The sequence below is a fragment of the Malaclemys terrapin genome, chromosome 1 (genome assembly GCF_027887155.1).
Source record: "Malaclemys terrapin pileata isolate rMalTer1 chromosome 1, rMalTer1.hap1, whole genome shotgun sequence".
Classification (NCBI taxonomy): domain Eukaryota; kingdom Metazoa; phylum Chordata; order Testudines; family Emydidae; genus Malaclemys; species Malaclemys terrapin.
Window position 1 is genome coordinate 97,034,956 of NC_071505.1, and position 25,477 is coordinate 97,060,432.

The following is a 25,477-nucleotide window of genomic DNA, read 5'->3' on the forward strand; positions in this document are numbered from 1 at the left end:
GGTGCCATCAGGGTTGCCAGAGAAAGAGCACCACCCCCTTGTGGCAGACCTATGCAAGTGACTCTCTTGATCCCAGATGCAGAAGGGTGAGGTCCATTGTTTGCTGATCTGAACATTGCTCACTTGAAGTCATTAGGAGCAAGGTCCTGGATACAGTCTGACATGGGTCTGTCAGTTCAATGCCTCCTGCTGGCATACATAAAAGGCTCAGGGGAAACCTTAACTCACTTAGCAGAAATCAGCCAAACCGCTTCTGTTTCCTCTGGGCTCCAGCTCACCTATAGGGATAGTAAGAGGTTTAAGTGAACATGAGTCTGGGGTTTTTTTTAACACATGTCAAAGTTTAAAGATGGCTTGGATTTTTACTGCTAAATTATGGAGAAATAGCCTGAGGCAGTTCAGCGCCCAACCCCCTCTGAAATTCTCTGGGAGTTGGTTGCTTAATTCCCTTAGTATCCTTTGTAAAAACTAGCCAGAACATTTAACTAAATAATAAAGATAATCTGCATCTTTGCATCATGTTCTAATTTCATTAGCCCCTTTCTGCTATAATCTTCAATGTAAGCACATGCAGTTGTTCCTGTTGCCTCTGTTTTTGTTTCCTTCTGTGTCTCTGTATGTCAGGGTTCCCTCCCCACTCTGAACTCTGGGGTACAGATGTGGGGACCCGCATGAAAGACCCCCTAAGCTTATTTCTACCAGCTTAGGTTAAAAACTTCCCCAAGGCACAAATTCCTTCCTTGCCCTTGGTATCGCTGCCACCACCAAGTGATTTAAACAAACATTCAGGGCGGGCCACTTGGAGCCCTACCTCTCCCAAAATATCCCCCCAAGCCCCTACACCCCCTTTCCTAGGGAGGCTTGAGAATAATATCCTGACCAATTGGTTACAAAGTGAGCATAGATCAACCCCCCCCTGCACCCACCCACCCCTGGGTCTTTAGGACACTGAAAAACAATCAAGTTCTTAAAATAAGTTTATTTAAAAAAAGATAAAAGAATCACCTTTGTAAAATCAGGATGGAAGATAACTTTACAGGGTAACAAAAAGATTCAAAACACAGAGGATTCCCCTCTAGGCAAAAATTTAAAGTTTCATAAAAAAACAGGAATAAACGTCCCTCTTAACCTAGGGAAAATTCACAAGCTAAAACAAAAGATAATCTAACGTATTCCCTTGCTATTACTTACTATTTCTGTAATATTAGATGTATCATTTCAGTAGGACCTGGATTACTTGTTTGGTCTCTCTCTTTGTCTCAGAGAGAACAACAACACAGAGCACAAAGCAAAAACCTTCCCCCACAGATTTGAAAGTATCTTCTCCCGTTATTGGTCCTTTTGGTTAGGTGCCAACCAGGTTATTTGAGCTTCTTAACCCTTTACAGGTAAAGGAGGGATTTTATGCTACACTTAGCTGTATGTTCATGACACTGTATATGTCTGGGTTTTCATGGGTTCTCTTGCTGTCTTTTGGTTTGTCTGATTTTTTTTCCCCCTTCTGATTTCTTACTCTTTCTCTTTGTTCTTCATTTTTCGCTTTCTTTCCCAGAGGGCAAAATTATTCCCGTGGGGGGTGTTTTTTGTTTGTTTTTTCTTTCAATCTTGTAACTTTCATTCATTTATTTGTAGAGGTTCTCTGCATTTTCCCCTGTAACTTTTGCCCTCAAAGGCCCTGAATTGCAGACGCCCTCTTACCAACTAAGGAAACACAGTTCTTGACACAGTTCTGTTTTGAACACCAGCAAGAGGGGGTTGGTCAAGAATGAGCTGAAGAGCTCCCTAAACCCTCCTTTCCCTGTCAGCTTCAGAGCCCCTTGCATTCCCACTGGCTGTTCAGTTGCTCCAGTTTTGTGAGTTGTTTGGGGCTTGTCTTCACTACCACACTACATCAGTGAGGCTGTGCCAATGTAGCACGTCTGGTGAAGACGCGCTATGTCGACGGGAGAGCACTCTCATTCACATCTGTAAAGCATTTTGGGACCTGCAGATGGAAGTCTGTCCAGAACTGAGGTTTGAATCTTTGCCGTTCCGACCTCTGGACTTTCTATAGAGCATTCTCTGTGTCAAACCTGTCCTAGCCATAATTGGCAAGCTTTTTGCAGCACCACATCCTAACCCTGCCACTGTTTGGAGGAACGGGTGTTGACCATAAGCTTAAATTTATGGTTGTAAGCAAATTATTTGCAAATATGCAAATAATCTCACTGAATAATTTATGTAATATGACCAACACATTACTTGGCAGTTGTGGGGTGGACCCTGACTGTTTAGCTCATAGAATATTTGGACCCTGGATATTGTTCCCCTCCTGCTGAATGCAATCAGTTGAGTTACGCAAAGACCAAATGGGGCTTGTGAACTCTTCATGGATGTTGCATGTTGACTTCAGCTGAAGTTGTGGCTAGGAGCTGCAGGATGTGGGGGCCCAGTGAAAATGAAGCCCCTGTTCTGATGTACATGTCTGTAGAGCTAAAGAACAAAGGCAAGTATGAACAGTGTGGGTGTAATGCAAAATAGACTGTTTTTGATGTTTTCCGGTAAGCAGGGTGTTTGTTGGCCTTTTACTTATGTATGCCATTACTGATCTTTCTTTCATCTTAGATAAAACCTTCTCTGTAGCTGGGCTAATGGCAATCAATATATTGATATGGCAGAGCTACAATTACCTTAATTTTAAAAAATGGATTTCAATTACTTCATTAATTACGCTAACCTAAGATTGATGAAAATGTCCCCTCAAGGTACACTCTTTTCCTAATGGTTTTATAAAGAAATGAGCACACCTCTTGTCATTTCCCCCCACACACTTTTACAGATGGAGTTGGAGGTCAAATCCTTCCTGAATTTCTAGAGCCTTGGTCGGCAACCTTCCTGTCACAGTGGGATTGTCTTCCTTTGGAATGTATCAACAATACATTGATTTTGGAGGGTTCAGTTAGTGGCACAGAGACAGCCCAAGAGCACTGTCTCCACAGAACTCCAAGCCCACGCCAGTCCAGGGAGAAGGAGACCAGTAAATGAGTCCAATCTATGTCTTCCATGTGGCAGTGCAGAATAACTAATTTCTATTCTTTTTCCTTGCTCTAGGGTGCCAGTATGCACCACTGCATCTCCATTACTGGATGACAAGCATTCTGTAGTGTAGGATACTTTTATTTATTATTTTAAATTCTTTCACTCTGTTTTGTTATTTCCTGCTGTTGATCCATGCAGATTAGTTAATATTACTTTGTCCCTTGCTTAGAAGATGTCAGGCTTGTAAAGGAGATAAGAGCTATACAAGCACCAAGTAGTTGGTAAAATTTTCAAACATGGAGCTGCAAGTTTTGTGGGACTTTGGTTCCTAAGTCACTTAGGTGCTTTTAAAAATTTTACTCATCATGATTATTATCGATAGCCACAGGCTCCCTCTAATGGCTGATAGCAGTAATGGCAGGAAATGAATGCTTTAGCAGTGGAACAGAGGACAACTTCCCCAAAAGCTGCAAAGATATAAAATGGTATATTACACTGTTGATATTGAAGTTAGATTTCTGCTGACCCTCCACTGTCTGCCATCTGATGCCAAATACTCCAAGCAAACATACCAAATTATGGCATTTTCCATATGCTGTAACTGGACTCTGTCCATATGTGAACTGCACATCACCATAACCAACACTAAACTTGGACCTTGGTGGTCTGCAGACAGCAACTCTGCTCAAATGTCCCTCGTACTAGAATGTGGGTAGACTGTGTCGTGTAGAGTAGTTATGTATTAATTTCATTTCTCTTTCTGTATTATGCAGAGAAATGACACATGCCTCTCCCCCCAAGAGAGGCCCGTGCAATGCCCTTCTATTAAGCTACCCGTACTCTTCAAGAAAGCCTTCTCTCACCCATTCTGCCACTCTGGTTACTACCTGGGATAACATCTTTGCTAACACAGAGATTTGTTTTTACTATTGCGGTAGGACAGTGGCAGTCAGAAGGTTAAGTCTGAACAGTGGGGTGGAATGGTTCCATTTTACTAGATGTGAAAGCTGTGGGGATGATCTGTAATAATTTAAGCATACTGTATGTGACCTGATTATGGTGGGTGGGTGTGTAGCTATATTAAATGACTGGAATGTTTACCATATGCATATATTGATTTAGTTCCATAGCAGGGCGGTTAGGAAATTAGCAGGAAGGCAAGACAATATTTCTAGATAAGTAATCTCCTAGTAAACAAGGCAGGGGTCATTAAGGAGCAATACTTGAGCTATTAGCTGGAAGCTCCTTCCAGTCACCAGTAAAGATACAAGGCTTATTTTGCCAAGACTGGGAACCAGAATATCAAGAGGCCACCAATAGGCTAAAAAATCACCCTCAAGAGAAAGGGAGAGGCAGTTGTCAGAGACTGTTTGAGAGGCAGAGGCTTATACAGACACAGGCCCTACAGAAGGGGTCTGAAGCAGTTGGGCCTTTGTAACCTTCCAGGGGACGGTAAACCTTAGTAAGATAGATGTGTACAGACTGTTCTGTTTTGAAATCCTTTCTTGGATGCCATGTTCCTACTATTAAGGTTAAACAATACTTACCTTTAAGAATGCTATCTGGCCACTGTATTAACCGCTGGTCACATCTCCCAAAAGGAAGACTTGCAGCTGCCAAGCCCAATTGGACCTGTAGGGAAATCACAGTTGGTACATGGGCGGGGGGAGGAGGGTAGCCTGAGGCCTGGTCTAAGAGTTGGAGAATTGCAGGGTTCCAGGGAAATAAAGGCTTGAGGCCAAAGACCTGAGGGGTGCACGCAGAAAGACTTGAGAGGAGACCAAGGTGCTGCTATACCTGTAACTGTGACACTAGGAATGGCCCCCACTGATTCAAGAGGCAGCCCTCACTTTCACTGCTCCAGACATCTGCTGTAATAAATGCCCTTGTGTTACCTGTTACTGGTACCAAGACATAAACATGATTGACTACCATTATGTTGCTGTTGTATCATTTTTGGTTCCCCGCTCATTCCCTGCTATGCCTAGACAAGACCCAAAGATGTATGCTGTGTTAGCAGAGAAGGGGGTCTTGCAGAGTCCCTGTGGAAATCCTATTTCCTGGCCCCAGTGTCTCCAGTTGTGAAATAGTGAAGTGATGCCACTAACTCATGTGGCATTAGTTTGCTCTGAAATATTGGATGCATTTTCCATAAATAACAAGACAGTTTAGTGGCTCAGGAAAAAATCCAGGTGTTTAAATTTCTCCTTGTTCATTACCTGATTGGAGAAGATCAGCAGAGTAATACACCTTATTCCTAAAAGAAGCATTTAAATCTAGAGGACCAAGTTTGCAAAGCAGCCTCAATGTGGCCTTTTTAAAAATTGTGCTTCCAATTTTGTGTATGCCCCTGAAATGAACTAGCAAATCAGATAATGTGATAATATCTCTAGTAACTACCGAATATTAATGAAGCCCAAAATCTAGATATGGGGGACACAAAATTACACATACAGAGCCAAGTACAGAATGAAGCTTCTTTTGAAAACTGGCCCTGGAGTGTCACACGAGCCTTGCTCCGGGATTTTTTCTCCACTAATCGCTGTGTTTAGAATGTTTGCGTCTCAAAATTCAGAGTCCCTTTAACAAGCCAGCAGCAAACAGGGTTTTTTCAGCCAATCCGTTTGCTGAAATTCCAACTTATCCAATATTTGTCTCATTTCTCTTGCCTCAGAATAGACTCAGATTGCTAGCTGGAGTGAAAAGAATTTTTGCTCTCCATGGTGAACAGTGTTGTTGAAATAGCCAAATGTATTATGGGACTCTTTCTCCTCCCCCCCCCCCCCAACTTCCTCTGAAACACTAACTACTGGGACACCAAATCAATCGACACACAGCTATTTTTAGAGCCCTGCGCAGATACAAAATTTGTATCCACATCCAATCCACGGATGTAAAGCAGATATCCGCAGATTTGCAGGGCTCTAGATATTTTAATCTTTCTATTGTGACTGGAGGAGGAGCTGTGTGCAATTCAGTAACACTTGGGGGCAGGAAAAGGCCATGAAGCCTACCTACTTCTACCCACTTGGCCAATGTGCCTTGCTAGCAAGTTGGTGTAGGATACCCTGCATATAAAGTAATGACCCTTCTCCATTTACACAAGTGTTGACTAAGCTTTAGGCCTTAGGATGTTCTTTAAAGGCTCAGTGAGTTGTTCTAATGTGAAATAATTTATCTGCATCTCACACAAGTGTCTCTTGTTCTTCCACAGGAAAAAAGGTCTATTTCTATTTCTTCCTCAAACACAGTTTCAAGGGTGACAGCATCTCTGTCTGGACTAAGCTATAGTGACTCCAAAAGCCCCTCTGAACTGTGGGATATAGTTATTTTGTCTCACTCGCATTGTGGAGAAGTTCTCCATCCTGAGCTTCAGCAATGAATTTCCTCCGAAGGCGCCTCTCGGACAGTAGTTTTGTGGCCAACTTGCCCAATGGCTATATGATGGATCTGCAGCGTCCTGATAACTCCACTAGCTCTCCAGGTTCTCCAGCAACTGAGAGGAAGCAACAGCCATCTCAGCCATCACCCTCTTCCTCTTCTGGAACCAGTATTTTCAGTTCCATCTCCAGTGCCATGAAGCAGACCACACAAGCAGCTGCAGGACTGATGGAGCACTCGGCAAGCCCTGCTCCTGTGGCTCAGAAACCCAAGATCCTTTTGGTGATTGACGATGCTCACACGGATTGGTAAGCACACACACGTCTACTGACTGCTTTAATGACAGCAATATTACTGGGGTGTAAGGGACTACATGGCTCGGGAGATCAGCAATAGGATATAGAAAAATTTGTGTCTAAGTCACCCATCCATGTCAGTGGTGACCAAGGTCTGGTTGTTTGGTGGCCTGCACAACATAAATGTGGTGATCTCTTCAGTTCTCAGTGTTGTCAGATGTTCGGCTGCATGTGTGTGTGTTCTCTCTGTGTGTGCTGTCCCAGCTCTGAGCAGACAGCTGGCACAGCAGACCTCGAGCGAACCGCTCAATGACCATAAGATCCATTAAGGTAAGAAGGCATCCAGCCAGGTTTAGTGCCAACAAAGCACGGTCCTAGCTCCCTGGATCAATGTCTCCAGTTACACTAGCACATGTATGCCCGTGACAATGGACGCAGCTCAGTCAGTGGCGGGACTTTACACTGCCCCCTTGGCTGGCCAAAGACACTCCCTCTGAGATACATCTTTATACACCAACACAAACACGTTACGTATTGCCTCTGACGAATCAGGGTGCCACCCTCTGACGTATTAGGGTGCCACCCATTGCCTTGTACATGTTGGTTTGATCAAAACATCTCTATCCATCGTGCTGTCATCCTGACCTTATCTTTCAGATGGGTCAGTGTGTTCCTGTTATCTTTGGGGAATGTGCTGGTATCAAGGTGTTCTGGTACCACCTTTCTGGAATGTGTTTGTATCAGTGGCGGATTAATAATTTTGCTGCCCCTAGGCGGGGAAATAATTGCCGCCCTGGCCCCGCCCTGACTCTGCCCTTTTCCCACCCCCATTCCAACCCCCTCCCCAAAGCCCCCACCCCAACTCTGCCCCCTCCCTTCCCCTATTGGATCCCTTCCCCAAAGCCCCGCCCCCAGCCCCGCCTCTTCCCCCAGCGCGTGGCATTCTCCCTCTTCTTCAGGCCCTCTTCCTACTATACTCAGAGAAAAATGTCCATTGGCACTAATTAGCAGACTTGTTGACAGTCTCAGAAGAGATGGCTGTGCTCAGCAGACTGAATTCCTCCTTTGCCCCTAGACCTGGTCCCTGAAGGCACATTGTGTAAAGGTATAAAGGCACATTGTGGTGTGGTTTGGCGGGCATGCACAACACCATTGTGTTTGCTACACCTATTCTATGAATAAAGAGAAGATCTCTGTCTCTAGGGCTGTCAATCCAGTGCCTTTCACAACATCTACATTCACCAAAAGGTAATTAAAATAGTAAAAACAGACAGACTACTACAAGTGATCATCCCCTCCCTTGCTAATCGTGATAGCAAACCGCAAAAATGTTCAGAGGTTTAGCTAAGCCTCCAAAGGATATGCTTATGCAAACATCATTTGCTGGAAATGTTATTAGAAAGGGCTTTTTTTGTGAGATTTGCCAAGACAGAACACTTTTTCCAGAAGTCTTGGAAGACACCTGAATCCTTCCAAAATTCAGGGGAGCTGGCCTATTTGACTGGAGGACATTTCCTTGAAAGTTGGCTGATCTGAAAAGCCTGCCAGCATCCATTTTCATTGTTCTGTTCTGTTCTGTGAAGATTTTTGACCACACTCCTCACCATAATATCTGAGCACCATCCAGTAGTGCATTAAACTATGTGCACTAGGAAGCCCCTAGTGACTAAAGAAAACATCTGGGAGCTGAGGCACATTGACTTACATTCTTGGCTCTGCCACAGACTTGCTGTGTTAACTCACCCAAGGTACATTACTTAACTTCACTGTGCCTCATTTTCCTTAGCTGTAAAATGGGAATAAAAATATTGAGCTGGTTGAAGCAGAGCATGGTGCAGCTGGGCTGATGGGGAGGAGGAGGCATCTGTGGCTAAGTTGCCTTTCAGTTGCTCAGATCCTGGAGGTACCCGCAGGCTGAATCTATCTAAGCACTGTGCTAACTTGTAAGGACACTGTGGTCCAGCCCTGCTTCTCATTGTGCACCTTCGGCACCAAAAGGAGCAGGTAGTGAGGAGGCTGCTCTGGCCCCACTTCTGCCACATCCTCTGTGCTGGGTTGTTTGGGGAAGCAGGTGCCAAGAAGCCAATCCCACTGACTTTCCCCCTGTGTCATGGGAATCCCTAGCTGCCCTTCAGGGGCAGCTTTCTGGCTGCTTTGTGATGCTCGGGAAATACCTACAACAACCTTTTCTATTTTAGGTACTTCTATGACCCCCATTACTGTGTATGGGAGACCCATAACAGCCCTCTGAGATGGAGCAGGACTATTATCCCCATTATGCAGATAGGGGACTGTAGCACAGAGAGGCTGTGACTTGCCCAAGGTCACACAGGAAATGTGTAGCAAAACCCAGGTCTGCTGAGTCCTAGAGTAGCACCCTAACCACGGGACCATTCCTGAAGGACTCAAATGCTAGCTTTATCTCTGGTCCCCTTGTTATAAATGTAAACCAAGATCTTGGGTGTAATGGCCTTCATTAGTCTCCACTTATTTCCCAGCAGACACGAGTGCATTACAGACCCATCATTAACAGCATGGCTTGTTTCTGTCTCAAAGGGGGGGAATTCATTACAAAACAAGGACTGCCCTCCTCTCCTGTCCTCTATCCTCCCCTTCCCAGAGTAATGGGCTTGGATTTTGCATCAAGGTGGAGGTGTAGCAACTGAGGCCAGTAACTAATACAGGATCCTTCATCCAACTTGAAACGAGAGTGAAAATGAGTGGAATTTCCCCCAAGAAAACTGGCCTTTTAACATAGTAGGAAAGTCTCTGGTAGGATGGCGATCGCATCTAGTGTTTGTGCGAATCTAGCAAAAACAGGGTTTTTCTGGCTACCATTTCTATAAGAAGTATTTCTGCCCCCCTTCCCCCCCCCCCCCCCACCAACCAGGTCCACTTGGCACTGCTGCCTTCTGTTGTAGCTGGTATGTTCGCACTTATTTAGCACCTCGACGCACCTGCTGGTTTTTCTCAAGTGTAACAATAAGATCAATAGCTGAGTCATTGGCTTGTGCTAAACTTCCCTGCAGTATCAAGGAGACACCACCAGGGGGTAGTCCATTACCACAGCATTCATGTATCTCTCTGTTGGACCCCTTAACATGTCTAATACACAGTACTAGCACCTGGGGCCTAGGGGCCAGTCTGCTGCTTAGTCCAAATAGTGTAATCAAAGAGGAAGGTGTGGCACTAGGCCCCATAGTCTTCATAGAAATATTGTTATGATATGAATATGGCATAACTAAGATAAGTTTTATGCAAGATGAGTCATGTGAGATATCATTGAAAAGGTTATGATTTACTGAATGTGATTATCCTATTTGTATGCATGTATCATTTCTGTATCTGAAGTTAGGAATATTGATTATGTATCGATTGCAAAAGTGTTTGCACCTGGGAACGCCCACCAGACAAAATGCAATCAGTCTGGCTGGTTAGTCAATAAACCATTAGGGAGAACAATAGGTCTTTAAAGATGCTAATCTCCCACCTTCCTGAGAAGCTTCCTGGGGTGCTGCTTTGACACTGCAGGGTCACCTGGTACTGGACACCATCTTGGACGGCTGTTATTTTTCCACTAGTAGAGGGTGGGGATCAAACTGGGAAACAAAGGATTTCCGATCCTATTTAAGGCTGGGGAGTGAGTTAATCAGGGTTGGTTCTTCACTGGATACTTCCCCACCCCCAAGATGACTGCTCAAAACACCTAAAACTGAACTGGGGAAGAGTTGGACCCAGGCTAGAAGGTGTCCGGCCTGTGAAGGGAATATCTGGAATTCTAAGCTGCAAGCAAAAGAAGTTTCCACAATATTCCACAAATGTACGTGGGTCTTTATACATACAGTAAGATTTGTGCCTTTCCTGGAAACATTTACAGTAAGAGGGCTAGATTCTGATCGTATTCACGTGGGTGAATGAAGGCAGTAGCGTCACTCAGGATTTACACTGGTATAATTGAGATCAGAATCTGGTCCAATGACCACAACACTGAAAGACAATGTTGATTAGGCCTGATTCTGATCTCAGTTACACTGCTGTACATTCTGAGTAACCTATTTCTTCTTCCTACTATCAATCTGCATGAAATACCAGCTCAGACTGCCCCACCTGAGCCCTTTGGCAGCAGTGTTTGCCTTGAGAAAAAATGACTGTCTGGGGATTTTGGCTGACCACTCTGGTTGCCTCACACATGGAACTAGTCCCAGAATCTTCAGAGTGAACAATAACCTATTGTTACCACTGTTTTGTTCATTTCATTTTTGAAGAGGTATCAAATTTAAAACCTTTTCAACTCCTCTTTGCCTGCCAAAATATCTGACTCAGGCAGCATTTTTGGTTGATAAATGGTCCTTTCCTTCCTCCTCCCTCATGCTGGAAGAGTTAACTGGACCAGAAAAGAGTCACTAGAAATAAGTAACAACAAGCAAAGAGCTATCAATATTTTAACATGGGACCTCCACAAAACTTTCCCCCATAACCTGTGATAAACCCCATGTAATGAGGCCTCATTGTTTGCAGACAGCAAGGGTGGGAGAGTGGGGAATCTGTCCACTGATTTTCCTTTTTAAAAACAAATACATTTTCTTGTAACCCAAGAAGGTGGCAATATGGCTGGATAGGCAACTTATTTGTATAGCAGAGCACCTAGGAGCCCCAGTCATGGACCCGGATCCCATTGTGTTAGGCACTGTGCAAACACAGAACAAAAACAGTCCCTGCTGCAAATTGCTTACAGTGTAAGTATGTTAAGTGCACTTAATTGGAAAATAGTATCATGTGTTTCTTTAAAACTCTGCTAAGTCTATTCATCCTACAGCACAGCCCTGAACTTCTCTCTCTTGTAGTGATGGCCTGGAGGGTGTAAAGACCTGCTATAGGAATCCACAGCTATCTTCATCTGCAAACCTTTGTTAATACCTGACACTTGGCGTACCCTGGCATGTTTCAAAGGCTAAATATTTGTTCTTGAAATATTTTTGAGTCCTACATAACTCAATCCACTCTGGCAGGGATGTGGTAGCCATAGCAAAAGAAGGGTGGATTCCATCAGAGGCAGGAAAATGACCCAACTCTCCCTTTGATATGGTGGCAAAAATTTACACAAGAGCTTCTATTTTTCTCCAAGACGCCCTTCCAGCACCTCCCAAAGAAGTGTATCTTTACTCTGCTTAGTGCGGGGATGGGGGATGACTCTAGTTGTGTTGCTCTGGCCGTCATAGCCACCTGCAAAAATGAGTCTGCCAATGGATCTCCATCCACAGCAGAGAAAATGCCATTCTTTTTTCTCACTGAGGGTCCCTGTCCCACGCATAAACCCCACAAGTTTAGAGCGGGGCAAGCAGACTGTTTGGAAGCATCTGCTGCCCTGGAAGAGATGCATTTTTAGAGATCCTGCAACCTCCATGTCAAACCTGTATTTGCTGCCAGGGAATGGGAATTCGTTCTCTCTCTCTCTCTCTCACATACACACACACACACACCATGAGGAAATGGAGTGGCAGAACTCCATGTTACTACAAATCAGCCAAATCCAGGACGATGACCTCATCCAGGAGGAAAGTGTCCCACCTCTGGCAACTTCCTTGCCCAGATCAGTGTTAAGTAAAATCACCCTCTTGCTGGAGTGTTTTTTTCCAAAGCTGAAACAAGATTTGAGACCAGTGAATTGTTAACCCCCGTTGTTCGTGAAGTTGTATTCACTTCCCCACCCTAATGCTTTGTTTAAACAGCTTATTTTGGAAATGCACGTGCATACCTCATTAGCGCATTAATAAAGTACCATGAAAACATTGCTTTTTGTGCCAGCTGTAGTAAAAAGGTCCCTGCTCACTTCTATTTACCAATATCCCATGTCACTTTTCAGAACAATAGGTGTGTTTTGTCCTCATTCCAAGCTAGTCCAATACTATCAAAATTACATTCTTTCTTGCTTAGAATCCTTCCACCCCATCAATAATTTGTGCCATATTTCACAGGACAAAGCCATTAAGGACAATGTGAGTGTTACAAAATTGAATTCTTGTTTTTCATTTCCCTCCATCTCTAAAGCCAGGCTGTCTTAACATAATGGCACCAAACTCCTGGACTCAGAAGAGAAGAGAAATTATGATTTATTCATAACCGAACCCTCTTCCAAACTATCTAAAATAACACTTTTTTTGCAAAATAAGGCTTGCAGGGCTTTTCAGAGCTTGGAATAAAGTGCTGGATCGCATTAGGAAGAGGAAATTACCAGCTGCAGTTTACTGGGCTACAAAAATCTATTTCTAGTCCTGGTCCATGGGATATTGAACCTTAAATATGTTACTAGTCCAGGACTACCAGTGGTCAAATAATGTTAATCTCATATTGAGTTTGGTAAATCCGGCCACTTTGCAAACTAGTTCCCTTCTTTTTGCAAATACATTTACTATTTGGAAACATTCTGTGAATGTCACGTGTCTGTCACAGAGGTCACGGATTTGGTGATTTTCCGTGACACCCGTGATTTCTGCAGCAGCCGGTGCGGCTGGCTCTGGGGCTGACCGAGCACATCAGGCAGCCCTGACCCAGCTGCACCGGCCACTGCTGGGGCAGTTGGGGTGTGGGAGGTGGCTCAGGGCAGGGGCTGGGGTTTGGGGAAGTGGCCAGCATGTCCCTGCAGCCCCTAGGTGGAGGGACCAGGGGGCTCTGCACACTGTCCCCGCCCACAGGTGTCACCCCCACAGCTCCCATTGGCTGCGGTTCCCAGTCAATGGGAGCTGTGGAGCCGGAGCTCGTGGCGGTGACAGCGCGCGGAGCCTCCCTTGCCTTCCCTCCCCCTAGAAGCTGCAGGGACATGCAGAGCCGGGTAGGGAGCCTGCCGGCCCCGCCAAGCCTTATTTGGAGACAAAATTCCACTTTGGGGGGGAATAGGAATAATATATGTGATAAATTATATGATATCAATAAAGAGTAGCTATTTCAATATTGCATAGAGGCTTTGAAAAGTAGTAGTCCCAGAGGTAATGGAATAATGGGCAGAGTGCGGGTGAGGCTGTCAAATGTACATGATACATTGCAAAACGCCTATTTTTCTGGAAAGTGACATAGGATAGTTAGCAAATACAAGTGAGCAGGGACCTTGTTATCACATCTGACCCAAAAAGCAATGCAGCTTCTTATTTATATCACCATCGCGTGTCTATATTTCTATATTGCATATGTAAAGAAATGTGGGGTCCAGTGCTCCTGGTTGGAAGGTGATACAGAAATGTAAAGGATAAGAAGTATTACAAAAATAGACACTAGGAATCTGGCAAATATTCCCGACCAGGTTACAAATATGCTAATGCAAGTCAAATTTGGGGCCTTAATTACTTTACAAGAATCCTTTTAAATACACCTCTACCCCGATATAACACGACCCGATATAACATGAATTCGGATATAACACGGTAAAGCAGTGCTCTGGGGGGGTGGGGCTGCACACTCCAGCGGATCAAAGCAAATTCGATATAACGCAGTTTCACCTATAACGCGGTAAGATTTTTTGGGCTTCCGAGGACAGCGTTATATCAGGGTAGAGGTGTATATAGTATTTAACCTCAGAGTGTCTTGCCTAGACGTGGGTGAACGTAAGAAATTCAGCCAGGTTTCTCAAGGTTTGTGAGCCTTTTAGTGACCTGCAAATGAACCCAGGCACGTATATCATTTCTGCCTAAAACACAGCAGCTTTGGCTGAGTTTTGCTTTTGAGTTATTTTGGTTCCCTTGTTCCTAACACTCAAAGGTGCTGTAGATGCATTTCACTTCAAAGCAAAAGTGGAATAGAGTATTGCATGAATCCTTACAAAATGATACCCCTCCAAACAGCTCCAGGCTCTGCCATCTAGATTTAGCAACAGGGAAACTTGCTAGCAATGTACAATTTTAAATCGTACATAAAATAAACTTGCTGCCTCATGTGTCACAGCAGCACCTAAGCTGATTTAAGCAGCAGCACAGAAGGAGGCCCATCTAGTTTTCTGTGACTTGAAGGAATATGGCTGTGATGCTGGCCCTTGGGAGCAGGACAGGGAGAGAAGACTGGGGAGCATCAGACCTACAGCAAGGCACCCTTCATATACTTACAACCTTGGAAAAATGCAAAGAGCAAGATCAAGTGTAGTATTAGTTAATGACTGACCCATTTTCTCTTGAAGAATTCCATTGTCTCTAGTTAGCCCTGTTTCATCAGCAATAAGTGATGCAGGAGGCAGACAGAGTTGCAGGAATCTTAATGTATCAGTGCGGGGGCGGGGTTGGAAGTGCTTAGATACTACAGGGATGGGCACTATACAAACCCCTTAATTAGAGAGACTGTTCTGCTCTTCCAAAGGGAAGGGATGATCCAGTGTGGATGGAGGTCCATTGGCAGACTCATTTTTTTTCAGGGGACAATGATGGCTAGTTTATGGTTATAAGGCTCTAGTGTTTTTGTGTAGCAGCAGCCTGGGTCCATCTTGTGTTGCTGAACTGCTGATGATCACTATGAACCCTGAAGATAAAAATGTCAAAGGGATTATTTTACAATATGCAGGAAAGAATGGTCTTGTGGATAAAATGCCAGCCTGGGACATGGGAGATCTCTTCCCACCTCTCCCACTGACTCCCTGTCTGAGCTTGGGCAGGTCACTTAATCTTTCTGTGCCTCCATTCCCCATCTGTAAAATGGGGATAATAATTCACCCTTTCTCCCATTTGGTCTTGTCTATTTAAATTATCAGCTTTTCAAGGCATGGCCCTTCTCTTCTTATGTGTTTGTACAGCACCTAGGACAGGTGCACCTGATCTCAGTAGGGGCCTCTAGGTGTTACTGCACAGTGAATATTAAACAATAACGTATCCCTTCTATGTCTGAGCAATACATAAAGGTCTCTAGATTGCAGCAGGTGTGTAGAATAGACCTGATTGTCCCAAAGCACTCAACTCCTGGGGTAATCATTTCCTCCCTCTCCCATAAGGCTTTGGGTGATCAATAATTGACCAAACTTGGAAATCCATATTGTTTGTAGATGGAAATTTCTAATCTGGGAGAAGTGGGGAGCTGGGCCAGAGAGGGGAAAGCCTTGCTCATTTTTATCCATTAAAAAAGCAAACCAACAAAAATGCACTACTGACTCCGTTGTATTGTCCTAGGGGCTGGAGGGGTATCTGGGCATTCCGCAGCCTGCTTGCTAGTATCTTGGAAACTGTCTCCTTTTTCCCAGTCCCAGCCCCTTTTACGTAGGAGACAATGCGGACATACAGTGAGGGCCTTGTGCATCACCCGGGCCCCCAGGCCCTTTGACACAGGGAATTCTTTGAGTGGCTAACCTCACTCCGTGAGGTCCACCCTCATCCAATCAAGAGGGTTGTAGCCTGGCATTTTCTAAGTTTGATCTTGGAGGAAATTACATGCTTTGATTCCCAAAAGACTCAAGAGATATCTTTGTTTGTATTTGGATGTCAAAGAAAGGAATTGGGAGATTCCATAATTTAATCCTTTTAGTCTTCTATTTGATTCACTCACCTCTCTCCTCCTCCTGCTTTTCTTTCTTCCTCCATTTTTACTTTTTTCCCCTCTTTCCATTTTTCTCCCACCGTGGTTCTTGCATCACATTTTTTGTTCAGGCCCCCACTGCAGGTTAGGAGTGTGGGGCAGGAAATGCATCCTGAATCTAACGTGAGAAGAAATGGGCAGCCAATAAAGCTAACCTTAGTTTGTTGGTTTGGATGCTGTTCGGGGCCTGATCCAAAACCTACTGAAGTTAATGGAAAGACTTCCAGGAATTTGCTCATAAAACATGGTGACACTCCGTCCTCTATCCTTTTATGAATTCTTTTGCTTAGAGCTCTTAAACCTCCCACCCTGTTTGACTTGAAACATAGTCCCATGTCCAGGGAAGGAAGATCCTCAAACAACTCTCATAGGCTAAGCAAACATCTAACACAATGGTGCTGTACGTGCATGAATTCATGCAGATAGGTATGGGATTCAGACTGTGGACTTAGTGCTCCTCTTCCTCCTCACTGGCTTCTTATCTGGTCACTTGAAGGAGCAACACCACTAACTCATCCAGGATATGGTAGGAAAATGTAACCAACACACACTTTATTTCATGATAAAAATCACACTGGGGCAAGCAAGCAAAGTCAGATCAATAGTTTGGGATTCTCTCTCTGCTTTTTAGTTCAGAGATAATATTTGTTCTGAATTAAATGAAAAGGCAACACCAGGAATGTCTCAGGCTGTCTTGCAGGGATATCCCTGCCGGAAAACGAACCTGCTCCACCCACATGGGCTGCTGCTTTTAGCCATCAAACCTTTTGGCCTTCAACCCGAAATGCAGCCAGCAATGATTCTGTTGACTCCAGCTGCCATAAGAGTGTGGCTTCTCCACAGGTGGAATGCTAAGGTGATGGGTGCTGAGTTACTTCCAGACACACTGCAAGAGATCGCAGGGACATTTCTTATAGTAACTCCAGAGAGGTCTCTTGCAAGACACCTTGAGGCACATTTCCTTGATCTCTTCTTGTGCTTATAAATTATTTAATGCAGTAGCCATTTTGTGAAATAGACTAATGAAGCCCTATAACATACATTTAACACAAAATACTGTGCTTCCAACAGGCCACAAAATGGAACATAACCCCACTCATTCAGCCAACTGACATTTTGAAACAGCTTCAGGTTTTCTAATTGTCGCTCCCCTCTTCCCCCTGCAACACTCTGACTCATGCTATCTCATCCTTCATAAGTAGACAATGGGATACTGCCATCCATGTCCAGAACATTTTCAGGACAGGTAACAAACCTGGCATTTGGCAATGTATGTTACGTTCAGGTATCCTGCCTGCTGAGATTGCACCGAACAAGAGCTCCTTTGGGATTCTCTGCCTGATCTGTATACCCAGGCATGCCAAGCGGATCTCAACCTTTTTGTGGAGTGCTCTACAACCTGTCAAGAAAATAGAAAGTTCTCTGCAGCATCCCCTTCCATCTACATACACCACGAATCCTATGGGTACCACTGCAGTGCCCGCTGAAGTGGTTCTTATAAGCACCTTCTCTCCAGGACATAAAAGCAACAAGGAAAACAAAATCAAGGAAGAGACAAGCCTTGGGGGTAAAGGCTCATCCAGGATTCCAATTTTGAGCATATTGACTGGTTGATGAAGTGAACACCAACTGCTCCTATGGAATTGTTTTAATATAAAAACAAAAGTAATCAGGTAAAGCCAAATGTCTATGGGAGTGTAGATGAGCACGTCCTTGCTCGCTGTACAAATTAGCCAAAGACCTCTTATTTTGCAACCCAGTGTCTGTTTATTTCCCTGTATTCATTCCCACCACCATCTATATACAACTCTATGTCCAAGTCAATTGCACTTAGGTAGCCAGCCGGGGGACAGCTAGTGCCTGTTGCTAGCTAGGAGCAGCAGTTCCTTACTCTTCCTGTTTCTGCCCCCCTTTCCACTTCCTTCCTGTCAGCTTTATAGGCCTTCCGCTCAGCAGACTCACAGATGATTGCTCTTAGGCTCCTTTAATGAGCCACACCCTGCCAGCTCCAATCAGTTCCCCTTTATGGGAGCTACACTAGCAGGTTCTGAGCTAACGGGGGCTAGTTCAGTGCCTCTTAAGTCAGCACCCTGTTACAGGGAGTAAGGCAATACCTAACTATAGTTCACTTTCAGAGGGTTAACCATAATGTCCTATAGACTCCTAGGAAAAAATGACCCCCTATGAATTTTGACCTTTTTCTACTGATCTTGGAAGTCTCCACTATACATCTGGGGGCTGAGTCCATGGTTGCCCCATGGCTCCTCTGTGATTCAGATATGGATTCACCAAGACCAGCACAAAGGGGCCGCTGGACAAGAATAACCCTCAGCCTCCAGGGATTTCCCCAGCACCACCTCCATTGGAGCCCTGGCAAAGGGGGCCTATCCAGATGGTAGGGTGGCCAGATGTCTGGTTTTTGACCAGACAGTCCGGTCAAAAAGGGGACCTGATGGTGTCTGGTCAGATCTACTGACCGGACACCCAAAGTCCAGTTATTGCAGGCGAGGGAGGTGGGGAGGAGCAGAGTCATCATCTATGCCAGCTCTTATTCAGCCAGGGCCGCCACCTACCTGCATAGGGCGGATGCAGCTCCCAACCCCGGCTCTGCAGGTGAGTCCCACCCGACCCACACAGGGAGAGGGGGGAGGGGAGAGGGCAAAAGCAATGAGCAATGGAGGGAGGGGGAAAGAGGAATGAACAGGGAGTGGGGCCTCAGGGGGAAGGGGTGGGGCAGGGGAGGTTCTGGAACTCTTGCTGGAGTGTCTGGCTTTTAAATATTACAAAATTGGCAAACCTCCCAGGTGGCCAATAGAGCAGGAACACAATTTAAGTCAGCACTGGGGGCCATATGAGCTCCTGAAGCCCCTGAATGAGGTGAGGCGCAAGCTGCCTCCCTTCAGTGTCTGTACTAGGGGATGAATTGGGCCCTTGATGTTTAGGAGGCTGAGAGGTGCTTATACTACTGTGTGAGCAGGCTCCTTTGGGGCACTTTTGTAGCCTTACTCTGATAAAAGCTTCACAAGAACATGGGGACACAAGTACCACACGCTGGCTTCTCACGAAATGCTCTTTACACATATAAACAGGGACCAGAGAGCTGATGCTTTTCAAAACCAGGCCTTTTCTTCTGGTCCCCATAAAGGATATGCTGTGTATGTAGCAGACTGGGAATGGAGCACTTGCTTCTGCAAACCACATTCGGGGGTGGAGGGGATGCTTGGATTCTCTGAAAAGCGAGCTTTTAATCTTTCTAAACAATTTGTGAGAGGAGACATCTGAGGTTTCTACCGTTACAGGGCTGAAGGTGAGATTTCAATCTCACTGGGGCTGGAGCAGAAAGCAGAGGGCTTTTTTTATGTGTTTCTAATGCCTTTTTACCCAGGAAATGTATTGCTTCCCAAAAGCGTGCAGCTCACTAATCACAGAGAAAGATGCACTCTAAGGGGAATTTCTTTTAAAAGCAGAGGGCATCTACTGAGCTATTTATTATAGCACTTCCTTTCCCCCCTGCACGAGCTGCAGCATTCAAATGTTTCTTAGCATTATAAATCCTCCCTAGGGTTTGTTCTGCTAGCATGGAGCCACAAGTCTTTCCATCCAAAATATCTGTTTACAGGCTAATTTACTGAGATCAGAAACCAAACCACCCAACCTACACCCTGCATAGCCTAATTATAATGCAGCAATCTAACGCTGTCAACATCCTGCATGCTTTATAATAAAGTGCTGGCCAGTTAGACCAGTGGTCAGTAATCAAAGCTGACATGGGATGGGGCGGGGGGGAGGCAGGATGACTTAGGTGATTCCTGTTATGATCTCTCAAGCCAGTAGGTTGGGAACACTGTGAGGCAGCCCACGCAGCCTCTAGGGTGATGAGAGATTCCTTGCATTGTTCATAAGTGACTTCATTGGATAGATAAGAGTGGCATTGCTGAGGCACTAAAGGAAGCCCTGTGATGGGTCTTATGGTTAAGACATGGTATTGAGACTCTAGATCTGGGTTCAAATCCTGGCTGTGTCACAGGCTCCTGGTGTGACCCTCAGCAAATCATTTGTATGGCCAGATTTGCAAAGGAGGGCAAGACTTAGCAGCTCTCAGTGGGACCTGCTGGGTCATGATTGCTTTTGAAAATCTGGCCCTTAATCTCTTGCTCTCTAGTTCCCCCTTTGTCAAATGGGGATATACCGCCTTTCTCCCACCTTTTGTCTGTTGTAAGTTCTTTGGGACCAGGGGCGGCTCCAGGCACCAGCGCACCAAGCACGTGCCTGGGGCGGCAAGCCGCGGGGGGCGGCCTGCCGGTCGCCGTGAGGGCAGCAGTTCAGCAGAATGCCTGCGGGAGGTCCGCCAGCCCCGTGGCTTTGGTGGCAATTCGGCGGCGGCTAGCTGCGGGACCGGTGAACCTCCCGCAGGCACGCCACCGAATCCGTGTTACCAGCGGACTTCCCGCAGGCCGAAAGCCACCTGCCTACCATTCTTGGGGTGGCAAAAAACGTAGAGCCGCCCCTGTTTGGGACAGGGCCTGTTTCATGCTGTGTGTTGATGCATTGTCTAGTGCAATGGGGCTCTGACCATGAACGTGGCCTACAGGTACTCCATAGTATAAATAATTCCTGCTTGGTTGAAACTTCAGGGGTTCCAGGGTGAGACTAATATCTCTTTCCTGCTCAGTATGGTGGCCTCTACTTCCCAAAGGCTCAGAAACACCAAGTGTAAATTAAAAACATTATTGAATCTGTTTCCGAGCATATTTGCAGCAGGTGTTTCAGTCTTCCCATGTGCGGTGTCAGAATAGAGCACAGAGCAACACATTTATCTCTGAATTATTTAACACCTGTAGTCTTCAGAGACCCCTACAGCAGCTTAGCCCTGGATCTGCCTTGAAAGAAAATATATCCTCTCATTTAAAAAATGTGAGCTGAGTCATTGGAATGAGCCAGGCCATGTGGAAAATGGGGTCCAGAAACAAAGGTCTTACTGTGTCTTAATCAAGATGCCTTGTACTTATGCCCTGGGTCCACATGGTGGTGGTGCCCCATACATGACTATTTGGGAACAGAGTCTGTATTGTAGCAGTGGGGAGAGGGTTTTATAATTTTTACTGTGAAGGCTAATTTCCTGGACTAAGCAGTGGAAGTCTCTTTGCCTCATCTGTACTGGATGAAAGAGTGTGTGGATGATCAGCCTTCACTGTGAGTAGGACTGAAGCGGCACCAATGAGTTAGGAACCAGCAGGTCAGCAGAGTGGAGGGGTCATCAGAGGGAGGAAGTTTGTTTCATAAATGTGGGTGATGCATATACACTGTGATGATCTTCTGTTTAAAAAAAAATATGCGTGTATCCCTGAATGCCATGCCTCAGACTTCAAACCAGTTACTCTGAGCACACTAAGTTTATCTTGGCTTTTGAGACTGCTGGTTACAGCGATAATTCTCTACATGTAAAAATGGGAAAAACCGTTAGACCCAGTTATAGCTCTGTCTAGAATCAGGATGAACTTAAGTGCACTCACTGTAACTCTTGTTGCCAAAGCAGTGGCATCGTGTCTGGCTTTTTTTCATCCAACTTTCATGACCTCAAGGAGTCTTAGGGATAGCTAAAGTCCTGCATTTTCCTTTTTTTGGATTTGTAAGAGCCTGTTGGAGTAGTCACACCTGGCTAATGTACTGTCCCTACCTAACTTCCGTTCATAGTTAGGGTAAACTTTGTGCTGATGAATAGGCTTTTTGACAGAGGGACCTTTTGATGGGAATTTTTTAAACAAAATGAAAACTTTCATTTTGTTTAAAATCACGTTTCAAAACAAACTTTTGTTTAGACTTAAAATGTCAGTTTTGTTCTTTAAATCTGGACAACTTTGTGGGTTGTTTTTAAACTTTTTTCCCATAGCCCCCATTTCCTCCCCCACCCCACTCCAACAACACGAGAGGGAATGAAATAAAATGTGTGGGAATTTTTTTTTTTTAAACATTAAAAAGGTATAGGGAAAAACCTGCTCTTCCCTTCCCCTAACTTTCCTTTATTATCTTTTTCTGTCCAAACTTTTGTCACTTGGATAACAAAGTGTTGAAAGTGTTACTTTTTCTCACAAAGAAACAAACACTTCTAATATTTAACTGTTTCCTACACTTTGTTGGTGTTTTCCAACCAGCAAAAATTGGGAAATGGTAATATAGTGGCAGGGGGAGCCCCCCCACTATTTTGAAATGAAAACAAATAAATATGTTGTTGTGGTGGGCGTCCTGAAATTTTCTATGTAGGAAATTTTGAAAAAACTAAAAAGTAGTCATCTAAATCAACAGTTTGAGAAAAAATGTTGATTTTGATGAAACCCTGTTTTCTGATTGGAAAATAACTTTTGTTAGAAATTTCTTGATCAGAAGAAAAAAGCATATACTTGTCCCTCCGTTTGAGCGGTAACATCCATCTGTTTTCCCCTGTTGTATATTCAATGGCTGTGGCTTTTAGCAGAGATGAGAGAAAGTATATGAGAGAGACTTTTTTTTTCAGTGACTCTGATGCAAATCTGGTTTCATAATTTTGAAGAAATCTATCCTCATTTATATTTTGAGGATATATATACTGTTTCTTTAAATCAGTCGCATGAAGCCAGGTAAGATAGGGCTGGGAAATTGTCTAAGACAAGCTCTACAGTGAAGCAGAGAGAGAGAGAAAGAGAGGCTTAATATGGTTTTCATTATGCTGATAAAGTTCCTTGTTCAGTGTTGGAAGAAAATTGACTAATTCTTTGTCACATGATAGATTTAGCCTCCCTCTGTCATAGCCTCTGTCCCCAGGATAGAGAATACATACAAACTGGTCTTGTCATTCATTATTACTGTTGCTCTGTAAGGTGCAGGGAGATAATTATTTTCTCAGACTAAAAAAAAAAAAAAACCCTCCCAAGCCTTCAAGGAAATTTCCAGTGTGATTTTTCATCTGGTTTGGCAGATTCCTCTTGGAGAACAGAAAGTCAAGGGAAAATGGGAATTAGTAAAACATGTTGTGAGCCATCTGGAAATCCTTTAACAAAAAAGGGAAAACTGCAGCAAAACAGTAGCTGACAAATAAATAAATAATCGTGAACTGCAGCCTTTTTAACCATGTACCCCTCTCTCTCTCCCTCCCTCCCTCCTCAGGGTCAAGTATTTCCAGGGGAAGAAGGTGAATGGAGAATTTGAGATCCGAGTGGAACAGGTCAGTGGTCATTGAAATCCTCCATAGCAAGGGTTCAGGTAGGTGATTGAAACCCCACCTGCAGGTGTCTGTGGGCATCAGCCAGGAGCAGAAGGGTGCTAAGGAGGAATTTTAAGGCTTGTCTGTTTCACAGAATTAGAGAAGCCAGAGATGAAAATAACCTTTTGTGCCATCCAGTCCTGCCTTTTCAGGATTGTTCCCTATTGTACCTTTTCTAGTGCTGCTTTGAGTGTCCCTATGGATATGTCTACACTGCAATTAAACCCCACAGCTGGCCCATGCCAGCTAACTTAGGCTCATGGGACTCAGGCAAAGGGGCTGTTTAAAAAAATAAATAAATTAATGGAGATATCCCATCTCCTAGAACTGGAAGGGACCTTGAAAGGTCATTGAGTCCAGCCCCCTGCCTTCACTAGCAGGACCAAGTACTGATTTTGCCCCAGATCCCTAAGTGGCCCCCTCAAGGATTGAACTCACAACCCTGGGTTTAGCAGGCCAATGCTCAAACCACTGAGCTATCCCTCCCCCCCACTGTTTACTTGCAGTGTAGACATTCAGGCTTGGGCAGCAGCCCAAGCCAGGGCCAGCTCTAGGTTTTTTGCTGCCCCAAGCAAAAAAATTTTTGGCTGCCCCCCACCCCAGCCCTGGGCTCATCCCCTCCCCCCCAACTGCACCCTCCTGCCACCCCAGCGCTGGGTCACTGGTAACTCGCTCCCAGGGCGGGTCATTCAGCAGGAATTTTGGATGTGCACAGAACACAGACAGGATTGGTTCCCATATGGTTACAGAACTGCAGTAAAGTGGAACAATTTTCAGCTTGTGTGATTGGAGGATATCTGGATGCATATTATAAGACTGTCCTACATAAATGAGAAAAAGTTGAGGTGCCTTTATTATTCTTTTGTTCCATTCTTTGTTTCTATGGGGAATTTGCCAATGCAATATCACTGTCTTCCTTTTAAACAAATAAAACTAAAACTTAAAAAAAAAAAAAACAATGGCTGTTGAAAATAGCAATTCCAGTCCTAATAACCACTGGGAAGCATTTCTTGCTCAATTTATTCTACTTTTTCTACAGCAAGTTACAGTGGATCAGTATATTTGATTTGGGGGAAATGAAGTAACAGCTGCCCAAATTGAGCTTGAGCACTCCTGAATTTTGAGGGTGTTCAAATCTGGAAGGCAAGTGCTAGATTCCCTTTCTGAATATTAGCTATATCTGGAAAGAAAAAGTCAATTTCTGCTTCCATGGCTCAGAAGTGGAAATCCTCCTAAGTGCCGCCTGGTACTGTATCTAAAGCTGCGCAGGTGCAGAGCCTCCCCTCCCTTACTTTTCATTTTAAATTCTAGTGGGATCCACATACCTCCCTTGCTAGGCTTCAGATAGAGAGGTGCATCCATTTAGTCCCCCCAATTCCTTCTTTGGGGGAGAGCCCAGGGCTGGGGCGGCAGGAGGTGCGGGTGGGGGGACAGCCCAAGGCTGGGGCAGCAGGAGGTGCGGGGGGGGGGGAGAAAGAGCCCAGGACTGGGGCAGCAGAAGGGTGCAGGTGAGGGCCAGAGCTAGGGTTACCATACATCCGGATTTTCCCGGACATGTCCGCCTTTTTGGGCTCCAAATCCCCGTCCGGGGGGAAATCCCAAAAAGCCAGACATGTCCGGGAAAATCGGGCCGGGCCGGCGGTGCGGTGCCGGGCCGGGGGCTCGGGGGCCGGGCCGGCGGAGCGGTGCCGGGCCGGGGGCTCGGGGGCTCGGGGGCCGGCGGAGCGGTGCCGGGCCGGGGGCTCGGGGGCCGGGCCGGCGGAGCGGTGCCGGGCCGGGGGCTCGGCCGGCGGAGCGGGGCCGGGCCAGGGGCTCGGGGGCCGGGCCGGGGGCTCGGGGGCCGGGCCGGGGACTGGCAGTGCTGGGCGGGCGGGGGTGCTCGGCCGGGGGCCAGGCCCGGGGCCGGCACCCCAGGGCCCGAGCCGACCCAGGCTGGAGACGCCGGGGGGGCCAGACTGGGCCGCGCCTCCTCCCCCCACACCCCCCTTACCTGCTTCAGGCTTCC

The 25,477-nt window shown here is 45.5% G+C and overlaps 1 protein-coding gene across 1 annotated transcript in view; it reads left to right on the forward strand.

Moving 5' to 3' along the window:
* The window catches only part of SYN3 (synapsin III), a 265,520-nt gene that overhangs the window by 26,053 nt on the left and 213,990 nt on the right, over positions 1-25,477 (forward strand). Inside the window, exons 2-3 of the mRNA XM_054032562.1 lie at positions 6,233-6,707; positions 23,376-23,433. Of these exons, the coding sequence (XP_053888537.1) occupies positions 6,397-6,707; positions 23,376-23,433 (369 nt within the window). The 5' untranslated portion in view covers positions 6,233-6,396. The remainder of the gene's footprint in view (positions 1-6,232; positions 6,708-23,375; positions 23,434-25,477) is intronic.